The sequence below is a fragment of the Polypterus senegalus genome, chromosome 13, assembly GCF_016835505.1.
Source record: "Polypterus senegalus isolate Bchr_013 chromosome 13, ASM1683550v1, whole genome shotgun sequence".
In the NCBI taxonomy this organism is placed as follows: domain Eukaryota; kingdom Metazoa; phylum Chordata; class Cladistia; order Polypteriformes; family Polypteridae; genus Polypterus; species Polypterus senegalus.
The window spans coordinates 85,296,384-85,319,235 of record NC_053166.1 but is presented as its reverse complement, the minus strand read 5'-3'; the positions used below and the strand labels follow the sequence as shown (position 1 = coordinate 85,319,235).

The 22,852-nt window shown below is 37.5% G+C and overlaps 1 protein-coding gene across 1 annotated transcript in view; it reads left to right on the top strand.

Annotated features, from left to right (window-relative positions):
• zgc:92242 (uncharacterized protein LOC436899 homolog) overlaps positions 1-13,803 on the top strand; it is a 45,408-nt gene extending 31,605 nt beyond the window's left edge. Inside the window, exons 5-6 of the mRNA XM_039774118.1 lie at positions 3,676-3,817; positions 11,195-13,803. Coding sequence (XP_039630052.1) covers positions 3,676-3,817; positions 11,195-11,424 — 372 coding nt within the window. The 3' untranslated portion in view covers positions 11,425-13,803. The remainder of the gene's footprint in view (positions 1-3,675; positions 3,818-11,194) is intronic.
• Positions 13,804-22,852: the final 9,049 nt, after the last annotated feature.

The following is a 22,852-nucleotide window of genomic DNA, read 5'->3' as shown; positions in this document are numbered from 1 at the left end:
ATAAGATGAAAAACAAAACAGGACAGAGTGCCAGCCCATTCTAGGACACATATATACACACTCAAATAGAAGGAGGCTGATTTTGAGTTGCCAGTTAACCTAACCATCATATTTATGGGAGGTCAATTTGGAACACCCAAAGGAAAACCCATGCAAACAATGGGGAGAATCTTCACACTCTACACAGACTTTGACCAGGATTATTGATGCAGCACTACCCGTTGTGCCACTGTCCTGTCACACACTCAGCTTTAATTTTCCATAGCTTTTGTAATACTAAATAGTAATACAAAACTAAAAAAGATATTTGTGGGGCTATTAAAAACATTCAACATGAACTTATAAGATAATACGTGGAATGACATTTTGCAGTTTGTATTTTTACAAAAATCAGTGGTGCATATAAATTTCAGTTAGTAAACTCTTGAGCTGTCCTGAGAACTTGTTAATGAAAGCAAAGGATCCTAAATGTATGTTACTGCTTAAAAGCAGGAACAGTGGTATTTTTGGGCATGAAATTTCTGATGGACAATACCATAATTTTCCTATATGTGTGCTTTAATTCTGGGAAACTATTCTGTATAACTGATAATATCTGTCCCTCTTTTGCTAATAACTAATGAATCATGCACATACTTTTCATGGCACAAAAAAATCAGTTAAACAATGAGATTTTTGTACCTGGTATATTTCAGTTGGCATCAGATTATTAAGATGGCCTCTGACTTTGTCATTTTTTGACAAAATACAACCATATATTGTAGATTTAAACACAAAGGCTCAGAAAAATATATTGGCTATGAATTTTCTAAATTGAAATAAAAACACCTCATGTTTAGAAATGAATCCAGAATATCTTTATTGTCATTGTAACAAATACAATGAATTTAGGTGCAGTCCCTACATTGTCAAAATATAAATAAATATAATTAAAAAAAGATAAGAAATAAGATAGAACACAAACATTCAACATAAGACCTTAATTGCACATGAACACTATTGCACAAGATATCACCTATTGTACTGCTGCATTGGAGGTGATTAGCTTGCAATTCAGTGCCCTTATAGCAACAGGGTAGAAACTGTTATTCAGTCTATTAATCTTTGTTTTGATTGTCCTAAATCTTTTGCCTGTTGGCAACAGTTGAAACATGTCATGAGCGGGGTGTGAGGAGTCTTTCCTGAGAGTGACGACTCTCAGGAAATAAAGTCTCTGCTGAGCCTTCTTTGCCAGCTCTGCTGTGTTCACACCCTAGGACAGGTCCTCCATAATGTGGACTCCCAGGAAGCAAATGTCTGACACCTTCTCCACACAGTCCCCTCCGATGTAGAGTGGTTTGATGTTCGTTTTTTTTTCCTGATGTTCACAACAAGTTCATTGGTCTTACTTGTGTTCAGGAGCAGGTTGTTGTCAGTGGACCATGCTGTCAGCCGGTCCACTTCATTCCTGTAGGCGGATTCATCCTCCCCATAGATGTGTCCAACCATACTGGTGTCATCTGCAGATTTGACAATGGTGTTGCTGTGGTAGGCGAGGACGCAGTCATGTGTGTACAGCGTGAAGAGCAAGGGGCTCAGCACACAGCCCTGAGGAGAGCCGGTGCTGATGCTAATGGCCGAGTAGATGTGAGGGCCCACCCTAACCCTCTGTGTGTGGTCTGTCAGGAAGTCTTTAATCCATATACAGGTGGAATACAGGAGTTCTAGGGCTAGCAGATTGCACACCAATCTGTGTGGGAGGATGGTGTTAAAAGCAGAGCTAAAATCCATAAAGAGGAGACGTGCATAGCTCCCCAGGTCTTCCAGATGGGACAGGGTAGCATGGAGAGCAGCAGCAACAGCGTCCTCAGTAGATCTGTTAGCCCTGTAAGCAAATTGGTGTGCATCAAAGGTGGGAGGGATGAAAGACATGATAAAACTCCAGACCAGTCTCTCAAAACACTTCATCAACATCGGGGTGAGCGCTACTGGCCGATAGTCATTCAGGCAGGATTATTTTGGTAAAGGGAGTAAGATGGAGGATTTCAGACAGGGAGGAACTGAGGCCTGAGACAGTGACAGGTTAAAGATCTTTGTAAAGTCCCAAGCCAGCTACTCTGCACAGCTCCTCAACACAAATCCTGGGACACCGTCGTGACCTGCTGCCTTCCTAGGATTGACAGCCTGGAATGAGCGTCTCACCTCGTGTTCCTCCACCCTAAGGGAGGGGGTGATGTTGTTGTGAGTTGCTGCTGCGTGTGTACCAGCTGCCTCTGGTAGTTCCATCTCAAAGCGAGCAAAGAAGTGGTTCATCTCCTCTGCCATTGAGACGTCACCTTCAGCAGCTCCATGGCTGGTCCTGTAGTTGGTGAAGTGCTGGACTCCCTGCCAAACCTGCCTGCTGCTATTACTGTCCAGGTGCTCCTCAATCCTTCTCCTGTAGTCCCTCTTAGCTTTTCTGATGCCTCTCTTCAGGCTGGACCGTGCCATGCTGTAGAGAGCCTTGTCACCACACCTAAAGGCAGTGTTCCCTTCCTTTAGCAGCCTGCACTACACAACTCAAACTGTACCATGCAGCCAGGTAGTTGCTGGTCAGCATGAAGCCAATAAACACCTGGAAAGACAATTTTCTACATACAAAACTGTCCATTCTGCCCCCAGAGTCCATGCTTCCTTGAAACAGGAGCGTCATACAGCTGGCTTCTTTCAACATAGTGAAAGGAGCACAGATAGACCTCCTTGGTACCTTTTTCAACTTCAGTGTGATTCTCCTTAGTGGTTGTTGAAAATCAAGATTCAGCGTAATGTCTTGTATATAGTGCATTTTTCATCCAGATATTGATCACTTTTCTTTTTGTTTTTCAAATTAAAGAGGCTACCATTATGGGAGCAAATTTCACTGGACGTCTTGTATCTTCTCACTACAAGGCCTCACCTTGGAAAAAGTTAAGACTAGAAGTGGAAACAAAACAAAAAAACACAGTCCTCATTTTAATATCAATGATGACCTTCAAGTTCCACTGGAAAGGTCAGGTTAGGCATACACAAACGCCCAAGGGTATAGAGAACACTGCAGAGCCAATTGGTTCAGCCCTTCAGCCAGAAACAGGCTTGTAACACCTGGCATGAAGAAAAATGTGCATGCTACAAGAAGAAATATTTTTATAGATATGTAATTACATTAAGGACATGATAGAAAACTGGAAAAAAAAAAACTTTCTTAATAAGGCAAAACTGAGGATTGTTATGAACATTTTAATAATAAGCTAACTAATTATTATATTTTGTGCAACATTTGGTGGGGCTGGGACCTACTGGTCCTTAATGCACAAATACAAACTAAACTGGAATGATTACTATTTACAATATAAATTAGAATATAAACAAGTCATTCTATTTTCTGCAGTAACTTATTTTCTTTCGAGGTTGTAGTAAGCTGCAGTCTATCCCGCCAGAAACCATTCCAATGCTAGACATATTTATGTGCAAATGTAAACTTACGCACACCAGGCCAGTTACTCCTTGCTATTCAAAATCACATGTGCAACCAGGTTCTATTCACTTTGGCCCCAGGTTGATCCTATTGGGCATCTGGAATCTAAACTCTGGTTCTGTCCTCTACACGGATAACATCCACTACATTGCACAATGCCCTATGATCTCTGCATATCAACCTTTGTTCTCTTCAAATTACAGGAGATAGAAGAGGAAGATGCAAGTCAGGATGTAACATCAGCGTTAAAGGCATGTGACATTTACTACCACCGACATCTATGTCAAAAAGATACTGACACCACAGTCCTTGAAATGCAGTCTGGGGAATGTCAAGAAAGAACAGGTAGGCAAATATCTAAAGCTTTTTATTATGTATGTATATATATACACGACATATATACATTTTTTATGCTATAATAGTGAATAAGAACATTTTTTAACATGAACTTTACTTCTGGGAAGGATTAAATGCAGTCTGTTTTCCTTATAAGGTGTGCCACTTCAAAGAATAACAACATATGTTCCATGTGAGAGCAAGAAATGCATTTGTCAATGCCATTTTTTGTTAACCTTGAAAATCAGGGACATACTCTACTAAACTTTTTCCCTCATTCTTTAAACATTCGTTTCTCAAACATGCACGCCATCTCTGAAGATTGACCTTTTTCATGACATCCATGCACATGACCCCTGGTGGCCTATTTCATACTTTCAGACACGGTCTGTCTTTTCTGTTTTCCTGGTGGCTGGGCAGCTGTCACTTTAGTGCAGGAGCGCAGGTAGTCAAAGCTTGTCAGAAGCCCTGCTGCGTGTGTGTCCCAGATGGCGAGACCTATTCCCTACCCCCCTTCTCCTTATTTTCACTTTTGACTCTGCACCGTCTACCCTCCAGGCACATTAGCATCTGTCACTGCCTCTCTGCCACAGAAGCTCTCCCTGTGCTGTCACCTTCGTGCTGGACACGTCCTTGCCAGCTCAATGTCTCTGCAGTTCATTGGGCTTTTGTCAGACCTGCTGCTGCTTTGGGAAAACTCTCCAATGCAGGAAGCAGAAACTTTAGAAATAAAGTCACTGGACTTAGATTTAAGGTTGCATTAGAAGTGTGATTCATACTGGATATTTGGAGAAGGCTTTATTCACTGGTTCAACTTTGAGATTATATAACCAATCAGGTTAATGTCCAGTAGGCTTATGACAACTATTTCAAGAAAATAAATTGTGTTTTTAAATGACAGTCAACTTTGTCAGGAAAACATTTCTAATAATTGTTTGGCCTAGAAAACTGGGTTTGAAATCCAGCCTTGTCACTGTCTGTTTGGAGTTACATGTTGTCTTTTTTGTCTCAGTAGTAGTACTCTGACTTTCCTCACATATCTCAAACACCTATGCTTTAGATTAATTCATGACTGTAAGCTGACCCTATTTGAGACTCCATTCTTAAACGTGCCTGGCAATTGACTTATCCGTCTTATAGCCTGCTTTTAATGCTCTTGGGATTGGCATGGTTCAGTCCCCCCTTTGTGACCCTAAGATATGTATTCTATTAGAGTAATAGGGCTTTAGAAACATAAAAAGATCTGCGTTGCACTTGAAAGTTTTTAAATCTTTGTCTTAAACATGCTAGGTACAGTATGAATCTTCTTCTTCTTCTTTTGGTTACTCCCATTAGGGGTTGCCACAGCAGATCATCTTATTCCATATCTTTTTCTCCTCTGCATCTTGTTCTGTTACACCATCACCTGCATGTCCTCTCTCACCACATCCATAAACCTTCTATTGGACCTTCCTCTTTTCCTCTTCCCTGGCAGCTCTATCAGCATTCTTCTCCCAATATGCTCAGCATCTCTCCTCTGCACATGTCCAAACCAACACAATCTCGCCTCTCTGACTTTGTCTCCCAACTGTCCAACTTGAGCTGACCCTCTAATGTACTAATTTCTAATCCTATCCATTCTTGTCACACCCAATGCAAATCTTAGCATCTTTAACTCTGCTACTTCCAGCTCTGTCTCCTGCTTAATATAATATAGTCGGTCTCACTACCGTCCTGTAGACCTTCCCTTTCACTCTTGCTGACACCTGTCTCTCACAAATTACTACTGAAACTCTTCTCCACCCATTCCACCCTGCCTACACTGTCTACAGTTTGAATCTGAATGTTTTGATAAAACAGAAAAACAGAAATGAAGCCCATTTTTGCACCATGAGTTCAACTGTGGGCATCAGTCTGTCATTTTGTAATTTGCTTAGTCCTGAACAGGGTCATGAGAAGTGCCAGAGCCTATCCCAGCTAGCATAGGACACAAGGCAGGAGCAAACCCTAGACAGGGTGTCAGTCCATTGCAGGGCGAACACACACACACTCACACACCAAACACACACTAGGGTCAATCCACCTAACTTTTAAGTCTTTAGACTGTGAGAGAAAACCAAAGCACCCAGATGAATCCCACACCGGCATGGGGAGAACACCCTGGTGCTACTGTGCCACCCTACCAATTGAGAGGGTGAAAATACAAAGTGAAGGATGTTTGTGCTTCAGCTATACGGATGTGCTTTAATCACTAGCAGATCCAATCAGATACTATGTTTGATGATCTATCCAACTAGAAAGTCTAGAGACAGGAACAGGTGAAGCTTCAGATACGGAAGAATTGAAGTCCTCCCAGCTGCAGAGGAAAAGGACAAATACTAAGGCTGCATTCCATTTATCTTGGAAGTTGTAGCTGGAAATGACATTTCACCCCAATTTACCATGTTCCAGTAAAACATTCAGAAAACCAATATGGATGTGTTCAGGAAAACCTTTGTTGTACTTGCTCCATTGGAATAAATAGCAGTTGACAATACCACGTTCACAGTATTTTGTGTATCCAAAAAACGTTGCACCATGTCCACAGTACTGTTTGTACAACTCATTTAATGTTACACAAACATACAAAAGTGATAACAAACAGTATAATACTACAGGTTTCACTAAAGCTTATGGTGTACATTGCCATTTAGGACTGACATCATGATCTGAAGTCAGATAAGGAACTCAGGAATTCCAACTTCCCACTGCACATGGAACACAACATTAGTCTTTGGTGTAACCATAATATCATTGCCCAGTTTCACTTTGACTGAAATTGGCCCCTAAGAGATTTGCGACTTGCTCACACATATGACACGGACTATAGGTCATCTAATGTGTTATTGATGTGAAATTATAACACATTTTATGGTATTACATGATGTCTTTTCAGTTGTCCATTTTCATAACCTCTTATGCGGGTGAGTGTCACAGGAGCCTAAGGACTGCTTGCATGCAGGGCTGTTCTCCACATCATTTACAGTCCAGTGCTGGTTCATTATATGGACATACATAACAGTCACACACAAACATATACCAGAGAAATTTATTGAAGGCTGTTTATCTAACAGCATGTCTTTAAACTTTGCCACTAAGTTACACACAAAGATATTCTCAGTGACAGAAGGTAGCAGAGCATATGCAGCTAGATTAGAATGTGGCAAATGAATGAAGTTAATAAGGATTGGCAAGATATTTAGTTATAGGCCTTTCGTTCCTATTGAAACTAAAGCTATTTTTACATCCCATTTTTTAATCATTCCGCATACATGCTTTTTTGCTAATTATTTATTTGTTTATTTTTTTTATTGACATTGTTAAGTTTTTCATAATGTACAACAGTAGATGGGCATTCTTTCAACGTTCTGATCCCCCAAGATTAAATTTTCTCCAATGTATTATTTGCCATGAAATTGTAATCTTTTTTTCCTCCTTTGCCTTCTCTTTTAAAATATTCTGGTTCATTTGGTTCCAGTTTACTTATTTCTTTTCTTATTTTGACTGTTCTGTGTAGTGAAAGGAATGATATATAATGACCTGAATGAATTTGCTTAAAGTAAATACTTCCCAAATACTCATACACTTTCAAACCCACTAAATCCACTACACTATTCTGGAAGGTTACTGTATGTCATGTCTCTCTAGATGTTGAAATCCAGTGCATCCCAAAGCTCTGTTAGGTTAAAGTCAGAAGAAAAGGCAGAACTTGCACACCAGCATTGGTGTGTGCAAAGAAGCTGTGTGTGGCCTGGCACTGTCTTGATGTATGATCAGGAAGTGTGAGCAGAGGGCATCAGACACAGTTGCCTTGCTTTAAGGCTTACAGCATGGAATCTGTCCCCCACTGTCCTGCTTCCAATACAGACATCATAACTGGCGGCAGTTTCAGCAGCTGTATGAACGGCATATCTGAAATGAACTGTCAGAATCTGTATCAGTCCACCTCTGGTGTGTGGTTAATTCGAGGGTTATCAGATCTTGGATGGTTATCAGTCCTGTTGTCCTGACAGCTTTGTTGAAATGTTGCCCACAGTTGGGACACAGTGGAGCAGCTTAATCCGTACTGTCTGGCAAGGTTGGCACGTGACGTGTGCTTACAGCATGCCAATAGCTCCTCTCTCTCTCTTACATTTGATGACATTGAGGCATTTTGGAAAACACAGGAAACTGACAAATTGTGGGCTTTGATTTGCTTGTGAAATAAGCTTTGAATAAAAGCCTTGTTAAAGGTGACTTGATAAGACATATTTCCACCTGGACCTCATGGCGTAAAATTATGCTTCTAGATCTATTTTGTCTTGGTGCAAAGCCTTACTGCACCTGCTGTATTGCTTTTTTAGAGGACTAAAACAGCCTGTTTTGTGAAAGTATACAAGATACAACTACAGCTTTCCCATTCAAAAAATACTATGCTTCTTTTTTTTTTTACGTATTATAAGCATGTTTTAAAAAAGAAAAAGGCAACATATGGGGTGAAACTTTTAAAATCACTGTAGGGAAAAAAACATCTAATGTTTTAACCAAAAATGCTTGCACTTTACATTACCCTTTCAGTGGCAGGGTGGAGCTGTACAGGAAAATAAGACACGGAGAACTTCAAACATTTGCTTCTATGTTATAAATAAGTGAATGCGCACAGGCGGGGTGTAAAAGAAAAATAGCCAGGGTGGTGTCATTTCAAGTTCATTGAGTTTCAGTGAACCGGAAAATCTGGAATGGCATATCTTCGGTGCGTTGTCTTGCCTTGCTTTTGTTGTGTTTAAACAACAGCAATAATGAAGAGGTGAAAATTATTACAAATGTTATGTTTTCTCTCAAATGTCATTTGTGCCTGGAAACAGAGTATTAAATGGTGGTTTAAGATAAAAGAATTCACTTACTTGTACAGGATTGAATCTTTTGGCATTTGGTTTTAATTTGGTGGTGTGGAGGGTGGTGGCTTATTAAACACTGAGATAACTTTTCTAGTGTAACTGATTCTGTTTAGCCTTGTTAAATTTTTCCGCAAGTTGGATTTTTTTCATTTGTAATCAGACGTAATGAGTTGCTTGGTTTGCTGCCTGTAGGGTATACTGCAGGTGTCGGCTACTCACAGCTATTTTGATTATCAAACCCTTCTCTTTAGAAAAGGTTAGTTCTTTTTTTAAGTAAAAACTTATTTTTTTCCATTGTTTCCTGTTGGGATTATGCTGTAATGTCCATGTTCAGTCCTTGCTAATAGAACATTATAAATTGTTCTTAAAGCAATTTGAAAAGAACAAGCCACAAGGGTTTTACGAAAGTCTTCAAATTTACAATAACATTATAAAAAGGCCAACACGATAGTGTCCAGACCTGGTACTTATCAAATGCTTTAAATTGATTTAAATTTCAGAACAGTGTAGCAAAAATGAAAAGTTTGTTTCTAAATAACAACAGATTAACACAGTTATTGACATAAAAAGAACGCTTGAAAGATTTATAAAGAAACAATGATTGTTCGTTGCCTAGATCCTTTAAAAAATACCATTACATGCATAAGCAGACGGGAACATCATATAGATTTCATCAGAATGTGCAATATTTTGGAGTGGTTACGCAATGAATAAATGTGTCTTTATGTTACTGCTGAAAACAAGTTTTGATCATCTGGGCTCTTCTGAATTCTAAAGGCATCCACTGCCCTGCCCATGTTATAAATTACATGAATGTGGGAATGCACCCAAGAACGAACAGCTGTGCTCCAGTTACTAATGTCAGAGAGCCTCCGGAGCTGCCCTGAGGAATGTTTGTCGCTTGAAGAGGCCAGGATCTATCCTTATTGATAAATAATGTGAGAAGAAAATTCACCCCTGTTTAGTTTTCACAATTCTTTTTTTAACATAATGTGGGAAAACAACTTGTTGTGCAGCCTCATAATGAAAACTACTGACTAATGCAAAATTGCAGATGTTGATATACTAACCGGTTTCATTTTATGAAAAAAATAAATCTATAACTCTCTCTGTTTTCTGGTGATGGCTGCATTGGTAATAAAATGAGAGTTGCAGACCAGACTTCCTAAATATCTGTTACTCTGGCTAGGTGTGAACAGTGATTCTTTCAGTAAGTCCTTCATCTGCCCTTGCGTGCCCATAACCAATAAACCTCTCTTAGGGAGGCATGTGTGGCCGCCACGCTTGATGCTCAGTTTAGCTCTTGATTTGGAGCAGCATGGGCTGTGCCCTGCTGTCCTCCTAGATTGTCTTGCTTCTTATCTATATTGTAAATAATGTTCCTCTCAAACCTAAAGAATCCCCTTTTGATTAACTATTTTTGTGACTTAATTCTTTTCTTTAATGCCCGAAGGGTCTGACATGTGGTGAGAATGAGTATACACACTGACCTCTAAATTAGGATCGTTGCCTGAAGGTATGGTTTGTACTTAACTGCCACAATTTGGAAAAGCACTTACAGTATTGCCATTGTTTACCAATGCATTGCTTAGCTTTATTATTCCTTATTCCCAGTTATATGAACATAACCCTAAGTTACTTAATCTCCCTCACTTTGGAAAGCTATTCCTAACTCAAATGCAGACAAAGACAAAAAAACAGATCTGAACATGGCAATTCTGCTCCTAAAGTAACTGGCAACTCTAAATTGACTATGAGGTTCAGTGTGTGAGAGGTGTTGTGCAATGTACTGGCACTACATCCAGAGTTGGCACCTGCATTTTGCCCAGAGCTGCTATAATTGGCTCTTACTCCAAACTCTGAATTCAAATAAAAGGTTTTGAACATTTTTAATATGTTGACTATATCACGTATAAGTGCAGTATTTTCTAGTGGACACTGGAAATGACATTCTGATGACAGCAAGAGGGCATCATGCCTGAAAAGCAGAAATGCAAACCTTAACTCCATAAACTTTAAAATATTCAAGTTTTCTGAGTCACAATACCTTTCATGTACTTCCACATGCCCCTTCATACAGATATGACGTAATGGAGAGAATGCAGACAACACAGTATGGTGTAAGGTGTTTAACAGCATCCTGGCAACCCTTCTGCAATAAAAGCTCAAAAATGCAGAAGAAATAAATCATTCTTTTTGGGTGAAATCTTATTTTTGTGTCATACTTTAAGCTGAAAACAATTTAGATGGTGCAGATGATCCTTATCTGCCTGTTGGCTAGGGTGGCAAATGTTGCTCATTGCTTACAGGATAGATGATTACACACAAAAACATTAACTAGGCAAATGGAGCTAAGAAAAATAACAGAAAAATGTAAGTCATTTTGTGATTGCCATTTGTGTAGGATGTTAATTCTTTCAAATATTTTAAATATACTTTATACATGTTTGTTTACTCTATATCTGAAACTCCTTTTTATTTTGTATTTTAGGTCAAGATTTCAAACTCAATCAAGTGTCAAATACAGCAACTATGCAAAATAATGATCACTCCAATGAAGTTCCAAGTAACACGGTGGTACGAAGAAGCGTTGCTGAACTCACTCAGAATTTTGGTGGACCAAAAAAGACCAGTGGCAAAGGCACATTGCCTCGTGTCAAGCCACCATTGCCTGCAAAGCCTTCATCAATTTACTTGATGTCTTCTTCAGGCTTCAGGTGACACTAAAAGAGCCTTACCAAACCGGATATCTTTCTAATGGAGATGAATGTGTTCCAGTGAGTCCTGAGCAGAGCAGAACTTGCTTTTAGGAGTGTACAGAAGGCTTCCTGTATTGCTGTGGAAGTGGAGTCAATTAAACATTGGACCTAAATTTTGCTGAATCGAGCATAGTTACTCTTCAGTCTTGTTCTTAACCATTTTAATACAAGTTTTGGAGTGTGTTCTGAAAACCAAAGATAATTGGCACATAACCAGCATAAAAGGTGAAAATACCAAAAACATGCACTGAATGGAAATACTGTATGTTTTATATTGTTTTTCTTTTAAAAAAGAATTTTCTTGCAATGAATAAAATACTGTAACTAATTTTGTTTAAATGAAATAGCATCAGTGATAATTGCAAAGCTAGTCTTTAATACTTAACCCACCATATCATGCTTTTATATCCATGTAAATAATCTTTACATTGTAATGTGCATTGTTTTTAGAGGTGTTGATTCTAATCCACTTGACAATGGGAGAATATAACTTAAAGGATAGGGTCAGTATTTTTCAAGATGAAGTTGTTTCTTCACAATCATGCTATATATGTATTTTCCACACACTACTTTCTATAAAGTAAAAATAATATATCTTGCCTGCACTTTTTCTTTACATTGCAGTTTATGGGGCATGAAGTAAAAGCTTAAAAACTTATCAAAAACATTAATTTTTCAGGCCAATACAGTTGTCGAGTATTAATCCACATCCTGCAATTACACACACATTGTAAAATAGTTTATACGTGTATTTTTGAACAGAAATCACCAATGTTATGAGTTTTAGCAATTTTAAAAGACGGCCAAATAGCTCAGCATTTTGTCTTCCCATGCAACAGCCTTTCAGTCCCCAGGGAGTGGTTTCTGCTTGAAATACCCAATCACAATAAGCTATTCATGGCACATGGTTGGTTTTGTTTTGATGTATTTCCATATTTACATGAGAATTCACATGAGGAAATAAAAAAGTATATTTAGCATGAGAAAAATATTAGCAGGAATATGTGAAACGATTATTTACTGATCACTTTTGTTGTCAAAAACATGCGTTGGAAATGCGGAAGGCACAGATCAATACTCCACAGTTGTCTTGGCTTGAAAAATTGATGTATTTGGTAAGTTTTAAACTTTTCCTCTGTGCTTCATACCCTTCTATGTAAAGCACCTTAGCAACAAGATATTTTTTAATTTATAGAAACAGAATTTCATATGACAAATGAATATATACCATGTTTGTAAAGATTTGAAAAATATCAAACTTATCCTTTTACTGTCTAGACAGTGACACATCCACAGCATTGCCATTAGGCCACGTTGGTGGCTCTTTCTTAGATCACTAAAGATATATTTAACAGATATAAGTATGTCTTTTTCTAATAAAGATGGGCACTAATTCTGATATGCCTAATGAACTTCCTTTGCTGAAATAATCTTACATGCAAACCAGTGAGCACAGGATGAGTCAATGAGCACTAACTTGGATCTTTAACATGTTTTAACTAGAAAGCACAGTGTAATGTATTATCTTAATGGCAGGGATTTTATCACTTGCTGTGAAAGGAAAGAAAAAAACTATAATGCTTTTCATATACTTTTAAGCTTCTTCCTGGAAGCTAGCATAGCGTGTACCTCTGCAACAGGAATGACAGATCATTAGCATGCCAAAAGAAAGGTCAGCAATTAAATTGCAATAGTCTTTCTACAGGTTAAGACTATTAAATGGAATCTTATTTCTCCAATTTAGAAATCATGATTATCAATAACATATCTTAATTTCAGTAGAAAAACTAAAATATATCCGCCTTGATTTCTTACTGGCTTAGCACTACATATGTTTGTGAAACCTGAAAGCAGAATTAATTTTTTTAATGAAAATTGTTTTTTTTAACACTTTGTTAAAAGGCACACCGCTGCTTAACCAAGTCATAAAAAAATTGTACTTAAAAAAATATTTAAAAAAAAAAAAAAAACTGAAATATGTAAATACTGTAACACGTTTACTCAAGGTGACACAGATGAGCAGTGGTTAGCATTGCTCCTGTTCAGCTCCAAAATGTTTAGCTCAAAACACTGTACTCTGGATTTTGCATGCTGTCTTTGTGCCTTCATTGTTTTTCTCCATGTACTCCGCTTAAATCCCAAAGATGTACAGTTTAATTTGACTGACGATTTAAATCATTTCCTGTATAAATGAGTGATGTGGTGTATGCCATTTTTTTCCTGTCTTGTTCCCAGTGTTACTTGAATTAGCTCTGGTCTGCTTCAGTCCTGTACTGAAAAATTAATTATTGATACATATTGTATTGAACACCTCAAATGATCAAATAAACTTTATACTGTACATCAGTGGTCCCCAACCTTTTTGACACCAAGGACCGATTTACTAGAAGCATATTTTTTCAGGGACCGGTGGTGGTTGTATGGTTGGGGTTTGTGGGGAGATTATGGACGGGTCTCTAGGGCAGTTTTATACACAATTTACATTACATTTCTATTATTATTAAGTTATAATTTAGTAATAGAAATTATACAGCTTATCATAATGCAGAATCAGTGAGAGCCCTGAGCTTGTTTTCCTGCAATCAGACGAAAACATCTGGGGATGATGGATGACACTGACACACGAAGTGTGTTGCTTATGTTCAGTCTACTCTGTAATCTCGTTTTGGTTGCTGTCACTGCAGAAATCGCTGCCTCACAAAGATGGGATGTTGGAAATGGAAGCAGCTTCAACAGCTTCTTTAGCGTTATTTTAATCTTTTCCTGTCTACATGTTATGCTGACGAGAATTTTTCTCAGCACTTCCTTGCAATAATACACTTTCAGAGTGCAAATGATGCCCAAATCCAATGGCTGAAGAACTGCCGTGCAATTGGTTGGGAGGAATTCAACGCGAACATTACAATATCTAAATGCGGAAGCATGTTGTGGCCAGCACAGTTATCAATCAGAAATCAAATCATCCTTTTCTTCTTCTTCATATTGTGTCTTTTGGTAGCCTATCCCCCCACCCCAATTTTTTATATTTCAATATATATATATATATTTGTTATTATTTATTGAGCAGACAAAATAACATATTTACATTATTTATAATAGTTACAACAATAAATAGCAGACTCAAAAGCAACAGAAAACAAGATAAAAACTGAGCAATAGGAAGTAGTACTACTACGTAATTACAGTTTATCTTCAACTAGATGAGGACAAAAAATCAGTACCCTAAGTACCACAAAGCACTTCCAAAATATTTAATTAGGTGTTTTTAGAAGGTTCCTAAACACAGGTAAATTGGGTGTCATTTTAATTGACAAGCAGATCATTCCACAGATTTGGAGCAAGTCTTGGCCCGTCTGCCAAGAAGAAGAATGGTCAGCAGACAGGCAGAGGCAAAACAGACTTCATAAAGGGACATAAAGGAGAGACTAAAGACTGGAGATACTTATAGAGCAGAACCTTTCAGAGAACTGTGGGTCGAGTTTTAAACTGGATCTTTGCAGCAACAAGAAACCACTGGAGAGACCAAAGCAAAGGGGTATTAGGAGTGAGATGAAGAGTTGAGAACACCAGTCAAGCTGCTGCACTCTGAAGGACCAGGGGCCTCATGCATAATGGCATGCGTAGAATTCGCACTATAACATTACGTAAGCACAAAAGCGGAAATGTGCTTCGCACAAAAAAATCCAGATGCATAAATCTGTGCGTTCACCAGCTTCCATGTTCTTCCGCTACATAAATCCTGGTCAGCGTGAAAATTACACACGTGCATGCGCCTGCTGTCCCACCCCAACTCCTCCTACAATTACGCCTCTTTGAATATGCAAATCAATATAAATAGCCCTTAAGCTCAGCGTTCTGTGAAAAGGCAAGGGCAAAAGCACGAGGGAAAGTAGAATTTCAGCGAATATCAAGTGGAGGCAAGGAAAAACGTACTATTTGTTGGTTAAAACAGTGGTCTAAACAACAAAAGGAAGTTGATCGCGTGACATAGCATGTCAGAGAAACTTGAAAGCTGAAGTTCACAAAGTCGCACAGTGCCCGAAATAAAAAAGAAGTTGTCAGATATCAAAGTTGCCATGAAAAGGCAAGTCATAGCCCACCGTCTGAGTGTCATATGAAAGTTTATTAGGGTACAGAGAAAAAAAAAGGCACACAGTGGGAAAAAAAGCACGAAATGTCAACTTTAATCTCAAAATGTCCACTTTAATCACATAGTTTATTAAAGTAGAACACCATAAACTTCATCTTAAAATTGTTTAATTTACTAGTTTCTCAAATCCCATTGTAACTAAAGTAGCACGTTTGTGCTCTATGTGTGTGAATCACTACGTGCTTCTGGGCTTTCTCTTCCTCTGACAGGACACAGAATCCATTACATTCATGATATTACAGCTTTCTGAATAATTAAAATACTGAGATGTATACTTGATATCATTTTCTTGATGATAGGAGCTAAAGCATGTTATTAAACATGGGAACACGGTGGCGCAGTGATTGTTCATGTCTCACGCAAGATGCTTGCTGTGCCATGCGCAACCTTCGATGAAATACTTTATTGCAGCAGTACTGTCTCTTTCAAACATGCTAACCTGCAGTTCCTGTCCTTACTTTTCTTTGTCCAAATACCCAATCGCCATACAATCAGCTCTATAATAGACATTAAGCCATCTGTAAACTTAGAATGCAGATTCTTCAAAACTTTTCAGGAACATTGAAATAGCTTTGCAGTACATGTTTAGAAGAATACAGCGCCAGGCAGGAACAATCCGTGAACAGAGTGCCAGCAGCTCCTCACATGTTTAATTATTAACAATATAGATTATTTAAATGAAGTTAAAGTTTTATCAGTATAATATAATAAATGTATTTACTGCATTTCATCTTAAAAATGATATTGTCATCATATGTAAATACATGCTTTATAAAGTGGCTCAGGTTGTGCAATATTATAACTATTTCACAAGTTTACAGTTCTACAAGGAGCACTTGATGGACTGATTGAGTGCGTTTAGAGTTGGGATGAAACTGTTTCTGAACTGTGAGGAAATGCTCTGAAGTGCTTGCCTTATGAAAGCAGTTCAATAAACAGTATGGCTGAGGAAGCGCGTGCTTGATGCTGTATACTGATAATTCTCTTTCCGATCAGCTGCTGTACAGCTGTGATTCACACTCAGATACAGTGACATAAATACTCTGAGTGGTGCAGTGAAAGTACTATGGACAAAGATGACTCGATGTGGCAACCCCTAACGGGAGCAGCTGAAAGAAGAAGAAGAAGGTGAAGTGAGAGTAACAACACTAAAGCAGTTATGGTAATTGAAATAGTTTGACCATACTATAGACCATTATATTGTTACAGGTTAATTACAATCAGATGCCTTAAACTAATAAACAATATGCGGTTAATTTCAGTGTATTTATAAAGCCACGTCAGGGATGTGGATCTAAAAAAGAAAGGGTAACCACACAGGAATAGTAGCACTGCTTTGATGCTGGGTGCCGCCAGTCTGCAAAACCAAGTGCAGAACTTGCGTACGACAGGGTATGAGCTACCATGGAGATGTGCATGGCTTTACGCCAAGTTTAGGTTTTATACATCGTGATTTGAACATGGAAACGTTCTTACGCAACTTTTTTTGTGCATATGCACTATTTATACATGTTAAAGGAAACCCTGCCAGGAGAGAGCTTCAGTAGTTCAGTTGAGAGTGAACCGTTGCCTGACTAAAAAGTTGCATGGCATAATTATTGAAGAGGGGTTGAATCTTCTGAATATTATAAACAAAAAATGGCAGGATTGAGTTATTGAAGAAACAAATTTGATGAATGAAAGTAAACGGTCCATAATCATGCCAAGATTGCTGGCCATGATTGATCTTGAAAAGGTAACTCTTTGAGAGAAATGTGTATAGGCAGTTCTTAGGAAGGAGAATGAATCAGTAGGCACGTACAAGATATCTGACAATAAGAGGTTATGTTTAAGGTGATGATCATTCATCCATGATGAGATGGAGGAGAGAAACCTGGAGATCTGGGCTGAAACATCAAAAGAGTAAATAATCTTATATGTAGTGTAGTTATCATCAATCTATTTAGTGCAATTCCAAGACCACGTTGGTATCATAATCACTGACTGTCCATTTGCCAAAATCCAGATTGGCCTTTCAAATACTGATCAGAATACAGAAAAATGGGAACTAAGTTTCCAAAATGTAAGATTTACTGGTCAATCTATATTTCCATCCTCACTTCTGTGCTTCTTTTGCTTTTACATGTGGAGAATTCAGGGGTACAAGTGGCGGTAATGACTTTCCTACAGATTTACATTACGTAGAAAAGAACTTGATCATTTGGGAGGACTTCAGAGGACATCCTCTTCTCTTTCAGATTCAAAACAGCCAGGAAGGTTTATGTGACACAGGCAGGATACACTGCATCATATGCAGGTCAAGCTGTATGATCTTCCACACAAGTAATGGTAAAGGTAAGTTTGTGCGTCCACATTTTGTAGACTAACAATGAAAAAGACATCTAAAGCTTCGTGTTTTTCGGGCCATTAGACTAGACCAAGTCAAGTATTCCCACTTTTTTGCCATTGCTGTGACTTGCCCACTCTCTTCCACACTTCTTCTGTTCTTCTATTAACTTTTCTTCATTTAACAGCATGCAGTTTATTCTGTATCTACCTAGGAATAAAAAGAAAATTCCCAAAAATTATACTATGAAAAAAATTGGAGAAATCGATTACATTGTGAATTTTGTTTATGCTATAGTATTTCTCTAAGTTGTGTTCTTAGGAATTATTTTATTTTTCTTTTATTTATGTATTTGTTTTTAATTTTAAGTAGTGTGCCATTGAACTGTTCGGATGTTACTTGCAATATTCTCAAATGTGTATTACAATATGAATTTTGCATTCAGCATAACTGATTGAAAACTGCACTCCCGTGCAGTATTGTTAGTAGGAATTGGGCGTGGTGTTGCATACATAAGTTTATAATTCTGTAACTTAGTGTAATCACATGACTTCTTATGAACAGAATTTCCTTCCTGTATAAAGCCTACTGGAATTCCATTTTTTCTTAAATTAGCACCTAGATTATCCTTTCCCCTAAACCCAGCAAGAAAGTAATATGTGGTCATGTAAAATCGGGAAGTCAAACTGTTGTTTGTTTTTCATAAAATGCAAATGTCTAACCACAACCCTCATTATGTGTATTACTGGATTTCTGAGTTTGATTTCTTGTAATAGCCTGCCTATATTTTTTACCATAAACCAGGAGCATGAAAAGAAAAATCTCACACTGCCAGGAAAACATGTTTATAATTGTCTTTTTGTTTGAAAGCTCCTTACCTTAATAGAAATACAAAAAAGTTCTAAAATTGCTGTTCAGTTTACAATTCTGTATGGAAATAAAATTTCACTTTTTAGGTTGTGTTCAATGTCAACTCCAATTTGGCTCTGTGAGTGTAAGTGATTCTTAGAAATAGATTCTAGTCTATGGATTGGGACCTTGTCTGAGGCTGGCTGCTGCCTTGTGCCCAAAGCTGCCAGGAAAGATTGCTGCGCCATACATAATAAGTTAATTTGAAAAAAAAAAAAAAACGACACAGCTCCGAAGCTCTATGTACAAATCCTGGCCTGGGTATTGTACATGTGGAGTTTACATATTTTTCGCCCCCACCAGTAATTGCATTGATTTTTTTGTGTGCTTGCATGCTTTAGTTTAACTGGCAGCCCTGAACTAACCCTTTATCTGGATGTGTGTATGCCCTGTAAAGGGCTGGCACTCCATACAGGGATGGTTCCTACCTTGTACCCAGTGGTCCTGTAATAGAAACTGCTTTCTTGAGTACCTGACATTTATAAGCAGTCTAATGAATGGATGCACAGAAAAATGACTTTAGCATGTTTCTGGGAAAAGGTGACTTTAGGAGAAACATAAAATATAACAGGCAGCAGGCAACACAGTAATCAGCAGTACTGCCTCAAAGACCCAGCATCCTGGGTTTGATTCCCCATGTTCAGTCATTTTTCTATGTGTACTATGCACATTCTGCATGAGTTTTCCTCCCAAATCCAAAAGGTGTGGCCATGAGGTAAACTGCCAACTGAGTTAAAAATGTGGGCCCTGTGGTGGACTTCTGCCTATCCCTAGCCTAGTTAGTTGCTGCCTTGCCCCAGTCTTGTATGATAGGTTCAACTCTGTGACTCTGAATTGGATTTGAGAATATGCTATAAATTGTGACCTTGACAAATTTGAAGGCAAACAGTAATTTTTAAGGCTTTACGCAACATGCATTTTTATAATGTCACCTTATTTTTGAAATGAACTTAAATACCTGCTATAAACCATCACCTTTTCTCACAAGCAACTTGTGTACAGAATTGACTAGAAAGGATTATGTAATGATGGGCGTCACAGTATATTGTGTGATGTACAAGTCAACAGAAGTTATGCTTATCCTTCATGATGTTCATGACACCCACACCTGGAATGCAGGACTGTTTATTACAAGGACTTGACAGTGGAAAGCCCAGAGAAAAGCTGCTGGATTAATTCCAGGACTGTGTTAAATGAAGTATGAGGAAATATTTAAAGAGAGAAACATCATCTTAAAAGAATGGACTTAAATTAAAAACAAAACTATCATGCCAATAATTAATGTAAGAAGTAAGCAAAGTAAAAACAATGAGTTACTTCAACAGCAGCCCTTCAGCATGAATAATGTCTAAAGGGAAATCTCAGAGAAAGATTACAAATTGTTCCTTCACATAGACCAATATACCAAAATTAACTTGTAGTGTAGCAATAACGTAGAAAAATCTCAGCTCTTTTACATTAGGTAATTTTAGGAAAAGCTCAAAGAAGAGTTGATAAGCTTTATTAAACTTAATTGCCTTTGCTCTTCACAAATATACTGAATGCTCTTCACACTGATTTTAAAATTTAAACAGGTTTACCAATATCATGCTTTGTCATGAAGCACACCTACTAAAATTTTACATGCCAGTCCATTGCAAGGTATAGTCGTGGACATATACTGACCCATTCGTATTGGAAAGGTTTAATCAAACCTGATTACAGTGTACGTTTACAATGTAGAAGGAAAACTGAGGTACCTAAGAAAAAACAAAATAAATAAATGTGCAAACTCCACTCAAAGCCACAATCCTGGAATTTGAACTGAGGCTCCTTGAGCTGTCAGGTAGCCATATTAACTACTGCGCAACAATGCCATCAAATAAAATATGTGTTAAATTTCAGATGCTATGTATAATACTGTAATTTTACTATTTATTAAAAACAATATAAAATGTAAAAACACTGGGTTTGAATTTTGAACCCTGTCATTGCCTGTATGTCGTTTCTTTATGGTAGTGGGCTCTTTCTCCCATATCTTAAAGATGTGCATGTTAGATTTATGGATGATTTTAAACTGACCCATTGTAAATGAGTGCAGGAGTGTGTTCTGCCCTGTGTACACTCTTGTCTAGATAGCTCCCTGCAATCATAAGTTCAAGAAGCAAATTTGATAATGTTAGGTTACACAATTAAATTGAAAAATGAAACTATAACCTATACTGGATAAAACCAGAAAATAGGGCATTTACTGTATATTTCCTATACATATATATGTATAGGAAAAATGCTGTTAGATAAATACTGAAAAGACTTAAAGCAGTAAACTCACTAGAAATTTATATGAATTTGTCATTTTTATTTATTTTAAGTCTTTTTTTCAGGAATCACTTAAATTTAATTTTATGAAGGACAAAAGCAAAAAGAAATATATTTTTTGCATCCAGGCATTTACTGTCATGTCTGGAAATTTTTTGATTCACAAAATTACAACTACCATAATTAAATATTAATAAATATAAATAATTTCTGTGAGAAATAATTAATTTTCATTTTAATGGAAAGGGAAGATTGCATGGACGTCAAACCAAAAAGGGTTTGTGGTTGTGATGATCAAACGTCATAAAGAAATCCAACGATACAGGGGAAGGTGAACACAGCAAACACCTAACCAAAGCAAAGAAGATGGGAAAGATGATGTAGCTTGATACACAGATGAGAAATGAGATGAAGAACATCTCTTAAAAAATTAAATGTGCAAAGAACACATCGATCGAAAAAATTTAAAAACTAAGGGAAAATTACTTAAAGCAATACTCCATCAAAAAATTATATTTTTTAATATGTTAATTAACCTATGCATTTTGTAGTGGTGGCTGAGAAAAAATTAAGGTTTTCATGCAGAATGGAGAAAAAGGAGTTTATGACATAAGAGAAGTCAATCGTGACAAGTGCATAGAAAAAAATCTCACATTACTCAATTTGCATAATCCACATGTCTGTTATCCACTCAATTGCTCAAAACATGCAAAACAAATGCTTTTTTGCTACAGTGTTGTTGAATAGTTACTTCCACGATTATTAGGGCATACATAAACAGAAAAACCTGAATTTTTGAAACGAAGACAGGACCCTTGTTCAACGAATGACAGGGAGAGGCATTATTAATTTTGAAGACGAGGCACAATTAGGATCCTTTTCACCCATCTGCTTCTCATTTCATGTAAATTTGGCATTTCTTCAATATGAATCATTCAACATGCATGTTCCATATACAGATGAACATAAACAAACAAAAAAATACAACAAAAAAATCTAATCAGAGGTATAGCACCGTTGATAACACTTAAAAGTAACTAAAACTGATGAACAGAGTAAACAGTAAAAATAACTATAGAAAGCCTAAAAGGAAAAATGTGTTTATGTGGCTGTTTACTCCAACTACAGCTAAAGTTTTCTTATTGTCATACACATTTAAAATGACAAAGTCTCATCTTGCCTTAAACCAAATTACATATTTATTTTTATTTAAAGATTAAGATAAAGTGAAACAGGGAGTAAATTAGACGCTTCGCATGTGGCTGTTTCCCATGTACCTAAACAATGATCTAATTACAGTGCATCCGGAAAGTATTTACAGCGCATCACTTTTTCCACATTTTTTTACAGCCTTATTCCAAAATGGATTAAGTTCATTTTTTTTCTCAGAATTCTACACACAACAGCCCATAATGACAACGTGAAATAAGTTTACTTGAGGTTTTTGCAAATTTATTAAAAATAAAAAAATTGAGAAAGCACATAAGTATTCACAGCCTTTGCCATGAAGCTCAAAATTGAGCTCAGGTGCATCCTGTTTCCCCTGATCATCCCTGAGATGATCCTGCAGCTTAATTGGAGTCCACCTGTGGTAAAGTTAGTTGATTGGACATGATTTGGAAAGGCACACACCTGTCTATATAAGGTCCCACAGTTGACAGTTCATGTCAGAGCACAAACCAAGCATGAAGTCAAAGAAATTGTCTG